Below are 11615 nucleotides of genomic sequence, written 5' to 3'. Positions count from 1 at the left end.
GTGCTGTGCAGGTAAACCTCACTCCCCTGATCTCAAGAGACACGCTAGTGGCTGCAGTCTTTAGCCTCCTTGTTAGTGCGTCCGCCTCCCATGCCGGAGACCCGGGTTCGAGACCCACTCGGAACAAGAACGAGGTGTGGCGGTGAGGACCTGGGATTACATTGGTGCCGTGACCCGGATGGGAGTGAGGTTTAGGGGGGTGAGTGTAATGGAGGCCAGTGGTAGGTGCTGTGCAGGTAAACCTCACTCCCCTGATCTCAAGAGGCACGCTAGTGGCTGCAGTCTTTAGCCTCCTTGTTAGTGCGTCCGCCTCCCATGCTGGAGACCCGGGTTCGAGACCCACTCGGAACAAGAACGAGGTGTGGCGGTGAGGACCCGGGAGAGAGGGGTTACATGTGTTCAGCAGCTCATCAGGTAACTGTGTCTGATCTCCATCTGCACATGTTTAGGGTAGAACCCGTGGCCAAACACTCCAGAACCGGCTTGTCTGATGATCCGGACACTTTTACAGAAAAGTAAACTTCAGTATGACCTGCAAAACAGACAACATTCAACCAAGTGATTGAGATGATGATAGATCACTGATGTAGTCTCATGTAGCTATCAGTCAGGTCTACTTTGCAGCTCATTCTAGACCTTGCATGCTTTTACACCAGTGAAAGGTAGTAAATTGTTTTAATCGTTTTTTTTTTTAAATCGATTGACAGCACTTACACATGTATTTTATTCACATATCTTTATTTTTTTATTATCTGTGTGTTGTTGTTGTTGTCTATGTGTACTAGCTTATATGATCTGATTCTAATGTTTTTTGTTTTTTTTACCCATCTTCTTGGGCTGGGTAAATATGTTTTGTAATTATTTTTCACATATAATACCGGCATAAACGCATCTGAATTTTATACATGGTAAGAGTTCTTTTGAATATTCAGATGCCTATCTAATATTGCATGGTTTTAATCAAAGATATATAAACTCACCTGCCATGACGAACTCTTGTTGAAGGACAATGAAGCTGGTTAACGTTTCCACACATTTGCTCTCCAGGGTGGAAACTGATTCTCTTTTCCAGATGATGCCATTAAGGACTAAAGGTTTCCGGTGCAAAAAGAGGTCAAAAGTCAAGGTCTAGCCATCATAGGCGTATTCATCAGTGCCTTGAAGAACTATTACTGAACCATTAGAGTGACGTTCAACTGCACAACTGTGCCTCCACTGAAGATCATGAAGATCTAAAGAAACATAAAATTCAGATGTACATGACAAAAGTGATGAGAATTTTTGTTTTTTTTTGCATGTCAGTGTATTTTTTCTACATGCCAGGTAAAATGTATCTCAAAACAAACTTCACTTCGTTAAAACTGGCCATGACCTATCATTATCCCTGTAGAATAGCACTAAATGAAGATCTAAATCTTAAAAGAGGTGGAAACAATTAAATATATTAATGGCTGATATATTGTGCATCCTTAAATACTAGAAATACTGTGAGAACGTTGAAAACTATTCTAATAAACCTTTTGCATGCTGGTTAATAAATAATTTGCCTACCTGTGGAATGTGTACTTATATAATTTCTCGTGTGTTGAGGTTGATTTGGAGCCACTGCTTATAATGCAGCTCATCGTTTTTCTTTCTAAAATGTTTCTTAGATTCCTCACACAACTGTGTCAAGAAAACTGCTTTATTCACACTGTTACAGAAACTCATCTGTAACAGATACTGTGCTTTGTCCCAACATGACAATAGGCTACATAAAACGCGCAATAACAGACATGGACACAAAGCTTTAAATTTCATGTTTGTAAAGTTCTGGGGCCTCATTTATAAAAAGCGTGCGTATACGCACAGATGTGATCTTAGAGTGTGCGTGCGCTTAAAACTGCCTTTGACGTGGCTGTGAATTATTTGACAAATGATAAATGGTCAGGGTCTGAGCAGACGTACGCACTTTTTCTTGTTGGAGTAGGCTACTGCAGGTTTTTGGAGACGTAAGCTGTTATTGCGGTTCGCTATTCTAATAAAGAATTTGGACGATGACTGGTGAATTTTTATATGTTAATGACATTAATTTGGAGTCGTTTACAAGGCAAATAGTAATTGCGCGCAAGTTCAAGATCATTTGCGATTCATAGATTTCACATCTGAAAGAGAGGCGTACGCGCGTTTTCTGTACGAATTCTTTGAATCGCACGTACGCATATCTGAGAGATGATCGTAAGATCAAATTTAGGATGGTTTCTGCGCAATATTTGATAAATGAGACCCCTGGACTCTCAGACACACAGGTTCATGCTGCCCTCTGCTGGTTACAGTCAGAACTAATATAGAATAGAATAGATTTCATAAATTTAAGAGATCACAAGAAGGTAAAACAACAGAAATGTTGCTTTATCACATGTCTGTGAATTTTTTAGCAGTGCGGATTCAGCATCTAAACTAAAAAAAAACCTAAAAACTTGATTTCTCGTTCTTATAGGCTCAAAGATGCACTAGTCCTCAACACCGAAGAGACATGCCAGTAAAAAAACAAAGAAAGTTGATTTGCAATCACATTTATTTTCTAAAATCAAAATGAAACTGAACACCTCAAAATTACAGTAAATCAAGTTTGACACAGCAACCTCTTAAACATCTACAAACATTCATACTTTTTATTTATTTACCTTTATTTTACCAGGAAGTCTCATTGAGATTAAAATCTCTATTTTACAAGGGAGACTTGGCCAAGGTAGCAGTAAGACATTTAAAAATAATAGAACAATATTACAACATAATATCCTCTCAAAAAAAAAAATCACAAGCCCCCATTACCACTCTCTTTCAAAAAGGTCTCTTTAATATATATATATATATATAAAGTAAAATGAAATATTCTTACTTGCATTGGACGTGCTGGTTTCGGCCTCATGCACCCATGTCTTCATCTCATATATAAAACACCTGCGGTTCACAACTATCAGCTAATGCACTCGCATTTGCGTAAAGTCGCCAGGTTTGGTCCGGTTTAGGTGAGACAGGGCAAAAGTACAACATATAGTACATTCAATGCCCTGTAGATGGCGATATAACTTCATGTGTGGCAGAAAAATTTGGGTGCAATGCAAAATGTAAGAAGTAATTGCATTGCTCATCACAAATATATTGGAGTACAGCGTAAAAATTTCTAACATCTTTGATATGCAGTATAATTAATAAAGTAACCAGAAAGTACAGTAACAAATTAATTTACATAAATACTTAACACCACAATTTGTTGCCTTCTATTGTTGGAATGTTAAGACCATTAAAAATGAAATATGGCCCAAAACTCATGCCTGGACACAGGGTTGCCAGGTCTTGGCCCAAAGGCCACATATAGCTCAAAACAAGCCCAATGACCCCATCCAAATGTCAAAACTCAACATATGCCACTTCCATACCTAAAACACACATTTTACAGTTACTGAAATTGTGCTATACACAATTTCAGCTTGAAAACCACTAGTAGCCTAGTAATCATAAACACTCTGTTTTCATAAAGGTACACAAAGGTCCCTCTCTTTTATGAAACTCATAATCTCACAATACATTAGTAGAATGCAAAATATTTCAATTCAGCATTTCAGTCAATTATAATTTAGCAAGTACATCTCTAGGCCACTGAATTCAACAGAAATCTCTGTGGTTGGCTACAATACTCAAAACTACAATATGCAAAAAACTCACTGTCAATTTAAACCTTTGCCTTTGTTATTAGAAACCAGAGCGCACACACAAATATACACAGGAGCGTTTGAAAGCAGTCGTCTTTCAGCGGCTACAGAATTGAGTTGGTACTACTGACAGCCTACTGTAAAAAGCTGTATCACACAAATGACTTATGTTGGATTCAAAATGACAACTTTGAAATGGTGACAGGTTTGCTATTCAGAAAACCCGGAGTGGAACCGGAGTAGAAACCACACTCAGTAGTGCGACTCCTCTCTTAATATTCAACAGACCAATCACAGTTCGTTTTGTTCATCAACATAGTTAAGGATGTATAAACTTGCATTCGATGATGCTACAATAGCAGTACCTATAACCTAAAAAAACCCCACAGAAGATACAGCAGACGTTTATAAACACTTCAGCTTGATACAGATATCTTGTTTTAGTAAATGTAGAATTCAGTACGTTAATGCATATAATCTTATAATAATGTATCACACATTGAACTACAGAGTAAATTTTAAACATTGAAAACATCATACAATTTTAACTTCAAAAATCAGTTCACATATTTCATATGCGGTCAATAGGTCCATCTATGATTCGTTCACTTTAAAATGTCTTTCAAACAAGGATATTTGAACACAATGATAATGTTGAATATTTAGAACTCACCGTTGGATAGTTTACACAAAGCCAACAAGCTGACACTAGAACTGCAACTACAGCTACTACTACTCCTACGATAACAGGCCATAGAGTTTCACTGTCAAAACATGTTCCACCTGCAGAATAAAGGGGAAAAAACTGTATAAATGCATTGAACATGTTGGCATGAGCTGAGGCACTTTAACTGTATTTATTTGTGGCAAGCAATATTAACAGCATTGACTAGTATTATTTGTTTCATATTTTATACATGCAATACAAAAATTGTATTGCATGTATAAATGCACGCAGAAGCAGTGTTGCTGTATAAAGGCCATTCTGCACACATTCACACAAGACTGAATTGGGATTTTACCCCAGTTTGTTGAAGCTGGTTCTGTCAGACTGCTGTGATTGACCAGACAGTCATAAGATCCTTTGTGGTTTCTGTCGATCTTCACACTGGTTCTCAGCTGAAAGGATCCATCAGCCTTTGGTCTGACTGCAGATAATGTTTTGTTTTCAGTGTTAATTCTGTCCAATCTGATGTTCATCTCAATATCTCTGGGGTAGAAACCAGTGGCCAGACAGCTCAGAACCAGCTTGCCTTGATCATCAAGAGCTTCCACTGCAAAGACACAAACATCTGGTGGAGCTGGAAAAGAAAGCATAAAGTCATAATGAAAAAAACAAAGTAATATTTCAAAATAATTTGGTTCTATGTGTTGTGAAAAACATTATTTATCTTCATGTTGCACAGAAAAAATAAAGTCAACAACATGAAGGTGAATAAAAGATAAGGCTGCACATGGAGAGGACAAACAGACACACAGCATCCACTAAATCCATTTTTTTAACATTAAATGATGTAAACATGTTCTAGTAGACCCCATAAACAAGATTATGAACCTGTAAATAAGCATAATAAGGGCACTTTAATTAAAATTATGCAATTAGAACTTACTCTTTTGTGTGTTATTAAATGTGGAGATCCAGTTCATGCAGGTCTGGAGGTAATGCTGCAGGAGTTCATTGCGTTCTGTTTGCTGATCCCATTTCATTTTGGTTTCTTTAGCTTTGGGGTTTTTATCAATCCACTGCAGAGCATCAGAACTAAAGTCCATAAAATCCTCTCCATCAAATCCATATTTGTCAAAGGCAGTCAGATTTGTCATTGTTCCATTAAGAAATGTATTAAGTTCACAGCCAATTATTCTCTGAAGAACATGGAGCTCTGCAATCACAGAACAACATTTATGAGGAACTTATGAGTTCATGGAAATCTCCAGTATGAACAATTTACTCTCTCCATTATGTATACATTTGTAGATGAATATATGCAGTTTCATAAAGTGTGTGATAATTAATTAACAAGAGAAACCATTAAACTCACCAGAACACTCTGAGTATGCGCAGTTTGACAGAGTCCTGGTCTGATGAATGAACCAGTCTCTAGAATCAGGTGGTTCCTCAGGAGCTTCAGTCCAGTCATGTTCAGTCACAATCCAGACTCGTTTTTCATTACTGTAGTGTTTGATCTGTTTGTCATCAACCACAACCACAGCACTGAACTCTGGGAGTGTGTCTGCTTTAGTCTGGGCTGTAAACCTGTAGTGCAGGTAATGTTTCACTGAAAACACAAAAAACTATGAAAACAAACATGCACACAACATGTTTTGTCCAAACAAAAAGTCCTGATATAATGTATGTGATGACTATATAAAAAAGCATCCAACCATGATTTCTTAAATTGCTTAGAATGACCATATTTCTGTTCTCCTCTTTAATAAATACGGCGCTTCGTCTTTTTAATGGCAATGTCTGATTCAGCCACACAAAATCAAAAACGATGCCGCATACAACAGTCGTACAGTGGGGTAGCTGTTGATGCATACAAGTAGGCCTTTTGCCGAACTTGCTCTTCAAACTTTATCACACATCAGATCAGAAAGGCATTTGCTTTCAATTAAGAAAGTATTCGAAAAGTGGAACTAATATGCATAACATGTTTAATAATGAGGTATATTGGTGTTAGTGGTAGGTGCAGGAAGGGCTTTATAGCAATAAGGCGACATCTATTTAATCATTAGAATCATTTACACGCTACTATTGCATCCTGTTAATCTACAACAATACTGAGGTGCAAATAGCTACCTGCCACTGCTTAAGTATAAATAGTATCTAGCTACTTACACTTATTGCAAAGAAAATAGGCTGCAACTTTTACGTAATAAAAAATAGAACATCCCTATTTTCACTTAGTGTAAACAGCATATCGCTAAGAAAATACTTTTGTTGTCACTTAGTGTAAATAGCATCTATCGCTAAGAAAATATGCTTTCACTTTGGCATCATAATGTTTTTTATAGACTCTTGAACTTTGTTGGATTCATAACGCTGTTTCTCGCGGTGTAACGCTTTAAAGCCTTTTTTTTTTTCACTGCACCAGGCTTTTAAAATGATATAACAATAAAAACAAACCCATTCCTATTTCTTTATAAAACATGTTTTAAACTAGAACCTATTAAACATTTTTTAATTCATATTTCAATCATCTTTCAACTTCGTCCAGGTGACCAGGACAGGTACCGATGAACAGTCACAGGCTACACACACACCCTAGCCCTAAACCTACCCCTCACAGGAAACTTTCTGCATTTTTAGCTTTTCAAAAAACGTCTGTACGATTTATAAGCTTTTGTACCCGTGGGGACCACAATTTAGGTCCCCACCGTGACACGAGTCCCCATGAGTCTGTGTGTAGTCAGGTTTAAGTCCCCACCAGAATATATAAACCAGTACACACACACACACACACACACACACAGAGGTAAAATCAGTTGATGTTGCCTCCCAGGGTTGCCAGGTCTGCATTACAAAACTAGCCCAAAGGCCAATCAAAACATGCCACTCCCATACCAACATACTTGCGTCACTGTTACGCGTTATTCACAATTTTACAGTCTGCTTTCATTTCCCATCCCTCACAAAACTCATCATACTATCACTGTTTTTTGTTGTTGTTTTTATTCTTTTTTGGCAGGATTTTAAAAGTAGCCCAATTCGACTAAAAAACGCGGAACAGTCAACCCTGAATGCTTCCAACTATGAAGCACAGGATGATCATCCATATAAAAAATAAAAAAAATATTTTTTTAGATAACCGGAGACAGATCATTTGATTTAGTGTAGACAATAAAATACTTAAATCTGAAAAAGATTAAATTTAATTTACTGTAGGTTCCAAAAAAGTTTTCACAGTGTTGCTATAGAAAGAACACTTTTTGGTTCCACCAAAAAACCTTTCAGTGACTAAACATATTTTATTTTAATAATCATTTTAACATTTTAATAATCTAAAGAGTTTTTCGATTATAAAGACCTTTTGAGGTAGGTAGGAGGTAGAGCTTTTTCGCATTTGGCTCCCAAACTCTTCATTGCAGTTCAAAAACATAGAAAATCAGAATTTTTTAATATTCAAGTAAAAAATGTACATATTGGATTTTTTTTAAAACATGTTTACAAAGCGTTCTAAAATTACAGGGAAAAAATATCTGGTTTGCAATTTTGGGAAAACATTTTTTTAAACGTGGCTAAAAGATATATCTATATTTATTGGAAACACATTTCATTCAAGTAACAATAACAAAGCTATTCTAAAAAATGTAATATTGGTGAAATACACTTCGTTTAACAATATAAGCAGCAACACAAAATACAGTGCAATTGTTGTTTTCACAACTCCTTTTCACAAACTGTGATGATTTGTTTCACAATCAGTAACACTGTAAACATCAAAACATCAATAAACCTCAAGTTTTTTAAAATAAACATTTAAAAAAATCCAATGTACACAATAGTACACACTGTTTTATGAGCTTATCTAATGCAACAGCTGAGAAAATGATGCAAATTTGACATCTTTCTCTTCTGATAGTAATCAATTAAGAAAGTCAATAAATGCTATCTTGGATTATGACTTTTGCTGCTGGAGCAAATGAAAATACAAAAGTGAAATGTAAAAATGGTCCACTGCAAAGTATTTTGCACTGCATGTCAGTGCAAAATACTTAACATAAACTTGTCATTTGCTATTTCACCATTTTCATTTCCCTGAAACTACCACAGAGAACAATACTGTCACATAAATAGCAAATATTACATGCCAAACATAATTTCTAATCAGGACCTACAAAACACAAGCTGTTCGCATCTCGGAGATATGGAGATATCTGCGCGTGGAGATGATCCGTTCTTATTATAGCATTCTCTTCTTTTACTTTCAGGACTGGACATCTCTCCTCTATCAGAGTGAAGTCTCATCTGCCCTCCATTTTCATCATCATAACTGCTCATTTGACCTAGAAAAAACAAAGCAGATAATAAGAAAGGATAGAACTGACCCTGCTTTGTTTTCTTTGCACACAAAAAGTATTCTCAAATTACGGTTGAACCCCTGATGTCACATGGACTAGTTTACCGTTTCTGTGTGTTGATCATGTTAATTACATTGCTGTATGGGAAGGTCAGAGAGCTCTCAGAATTCATCAAAAATATCTTAATTTGTGTTCCGAAGATGAACGAAGGTCTTACGGGTTTGGAACGACACGAGGGTGAGTAATTAATGACAGAATTTCAATTTTGGGGTGAACTAACCCTTTAAATATGTTTAAATGATTAAGTCATATTTGTTCCCAATATAGTCAAGTGGTTGGATCGATCTGTTCCCCACAGACATGCTTTTTTTGCCTTTTCGTCTTTTGCCGATCTCATTCTTCACCCTTTTCACATTACATATCACATAGAAAAGGCAAAAAATTGAAAAGTTTAAAATAAAGTGCCTCATCGGTGTTTATTGGGTAGGTTTAGGGAGGGCTTTATTGTCCCAATAAGGCTATTTTCACTCAATGCAATTTTTTCTGTAATTAACAGACTAAACATTTTAGTCGACTAGCCTTTACTCTAGCTTCTTCTCGTCGACTCATGTTAAGTTGACTATTAAGGGGGCAGCCCTACCTTTGTGTGAAGGACAACGCTCGGTTCTCATCTCTCTTCCAGTTTGATCACCATAACCTCTCGACTGACCTAGAAAAAAATACAGTAGATTATATAAAAGCTTTAGCTTGAATATATACAGCAATTTTGCAGTTCTCATTTGCTGTGTTCCTTGCAGTTCGTGATCATCCAATAAAATATAACATCATACTTTTTTTTAAAAAGGTCTTTAAAACAATGCTATTTAAAAACTAAACATTAAAAAGCAAAAGTGTTGAATATTTATAACTCACTGCAGTTCGTGATCATCCAATAAAATATAACATCATACTTTTTTTAAAAAAGGTCTTTAAAACAATGCTATTTAAAAACTAAACATTAAAAAGCAAAAGTGTTGAATATTTATAACTCACCATTTAACCGTTTCCTTTGGTAGATGCAGTAACAGATCACAACGAGAACTAGAATTGAAACTGTTATTAATACTGCTTTTAAAGCCCACTGAGATTCTGTTTCACAGTCAGCACCATTTCCAGCTGCAAAAAATAAATAAAAATACAAATATTGAAAATGCATTTGTAATGCAGCTGTAATTGTGTGTGACCAGCAAGTGACTTGTACTGAGTTTCATCTGTTATTCACACAGAGTGTATAAAAGCCATTTTTCACACATTCAATCAAAGATTAGTTTCTGGTGATATTTACCCCATTCTACTGAAGCTGGTTCTGTCAGGCTGCTGTGAATGACAAAACAGTCATAAAACTCCTTGTGGTTTCTGTCGATCTCCACACTGGATCTGAGCTGAAAGGATCCATCAGCATTTGGTCTGATTCCAGATAATGTTTGGTCCTTAATTTTAATTCTGTACAATCTAATGTACATCTCAATATCTCTGGGGTAGAAACCAGTGGCCAGACAGCTCAGAAGCAGCTTGTGTTGATCACCAGGAGCTTTCACTGCAAAGACACGAACATCCGGTGGAGCTGAGCAGAAAAATAAATAAATAATGCAATTAACAAATAAACATTTACAAATAATTTGGTTCTGTGTGAAAAAAATAATAATTTCAGATACAAACCCAGAAAGTTATATCAAACACAAAGTAAGGATAATTCAAAATTATGATTTTCAACTCTTTTACTAAATGGTGATAAATCTACATCTCTGTACAATGAGAGAATTAGACAACCTCTTGAACTTATTTCACGCTCACAAAGACGTGTTACAGCTAATTAAAGTGATTTGATTAGAATGTACTCTTTCTGTTGTTGTTAAATGTGGAGATCCAGTTCATGCAGGTCTGGAGGTAATGCTGCAGGAGTTGGTTGCGTTCTGTTTGACGGTCCCATTTCATTTTGGTTTCTTTAGCTTTGGGGTTTTTATCAATCCACTGCAGAGCATCAGAATTAAAGGCAATAAAATCCTCTCCATCCAATCCATATTCGTCAAATACTGTCAGATTCACTGGTCCATCAGGAAGTTTCTCCAGTTCACAGCCAGTTATTCTCTGAAGAACATGGAGCTCTGCAATCACAGAACAACACTCATGACAATATACACTGTATACAGTACTGTGCAAAAGTCTCAAATAAATAAACAAATGAATGTTTTATGCAGGAATATGCAGTTTCACAACATGTCTGATATAACTAATGAGTAAAGCGTGAAACTCACCAGAACACTCTGAGTCTGCACAGTTTGATAGAGTCTTTAACTGATGCATGAACCAGTCTCTAGACTCAGGTGGTTTTACAGGAGCTTCAGAGTCATCTTCAGTCAGACTCTCTCTTACCCAGGATTTCTCTTTATTATTGTAGTGAAAGATCCGTCTGCTGTCAGCAACAGCCTCAGCACTGAACTCTGGGAGTGTGTTTGCTTTAGAAAGGGCTGTGAACTTGAAGTGCAGGTGATGTTTCTCTGAGGAACAGACAGTATAAAACACGTGCAATGACAAACTTGACAAAATGTGGATAAAACTGATTTAAGACCTGATCTCAAACTCCACTATAAGGAATACTGTAAAATTGTATTTTACATGCGATTTTATAATAGTATTAAACTAGTATGTTTGCTAGGGACTGCAGTTTGTAGGTCGCCATTTTCTGAAAAGTAAAATAACTGTGTTCTTACCTTGCAGCGCATCGCCAAGAAAATAGTGAAACAATAAAATAATAAACACAAAACACAAAAACATGCTACAATGAAAGTGTTTAAAAACTAGAGCCTTTTCCATTTATATTTTGGAAAAGCTCCCTGAACGGAAAAGCTCGTCTCTTCC

General features: G+C 36.3%; 2 protein-coding genes across 2 annotated transcripts; both read right to left on the bottom strand.

The window, feature by feature from the left end:
* Window positions 1-1169: 1169 nt before the first annotated feature.
* On the bottom strand, window positions 1170-6826 carry LOC107704584 (class I histocompatibility antigen, F10 alpha chain-like). Its single transcript, XM_016507584.1, has 6 exons — window positions 6823-6826; window positions 5735-5971; window positions 5306-5575; window positions 4718-4996; window positions 4369-4478; window positions 1170-1232 (listed from the first exon to the last, which is right to left on the bottom strand). Exons 1-6 carry the CDS (start codon window positions 6824-6826, stop codon window positions 1170-1172), a joined length of 963 nt encoding a protein of 320 aa, XP_016363070.1.
* Window positions 6827-8513: 1687 nt separating this feature from the next.
* LOC107704068 (zinc-alpha-2-glycoprotein-like) lies at window positions 8514-11615 on the bottom strand. The gene is made up of 7 exons (XM_016506948.1): window positions 11468-11615; window positions 11012-11254; window positions 10595-10861; window positions 10042-10320; window positions 9750-9872; window positions 9358-9426; window positions 8514-8702 (listed from the first exon to the last, which is right to left on the bottom strand). The coding sequence occupies exons 1-7, from the start codon at window positions 11568-11570 to the stop codon at window positions 8524-8526; spliced, it is 1263 nt and encodes a 420-aa protein (XP_016362434.1). The 5' UTR covers window positions 11571-11615; the 3' UTR covers window positions 8514-8523.

This window comes from Sinocyclocheilus anshuiensis, unplaced genomic scaffold (assembly GCF_001515605.1).
Source record: "Sinocyclocheilus anshuiensis isolate Anshui unplaced genomic scaffold, SAMN03320099.WGS_v1.1 scaffold61, whole genome shotgun sequence".
In the NCBI taxonomy this organism is placed as follows: domain Eukaryota; kingdom Metazoa; phylum Chordata; class Actinopteri; order Cypriniformes; family Cyprinidae; genus Sinocyclocheilus; species Sinocyclocheilus anshuiensis.
The sequence above is the reverse complement of the archived record's forward strand: the minus strand, read 5'-3'. Positions and strand labels throughout refer to the sequence as shown.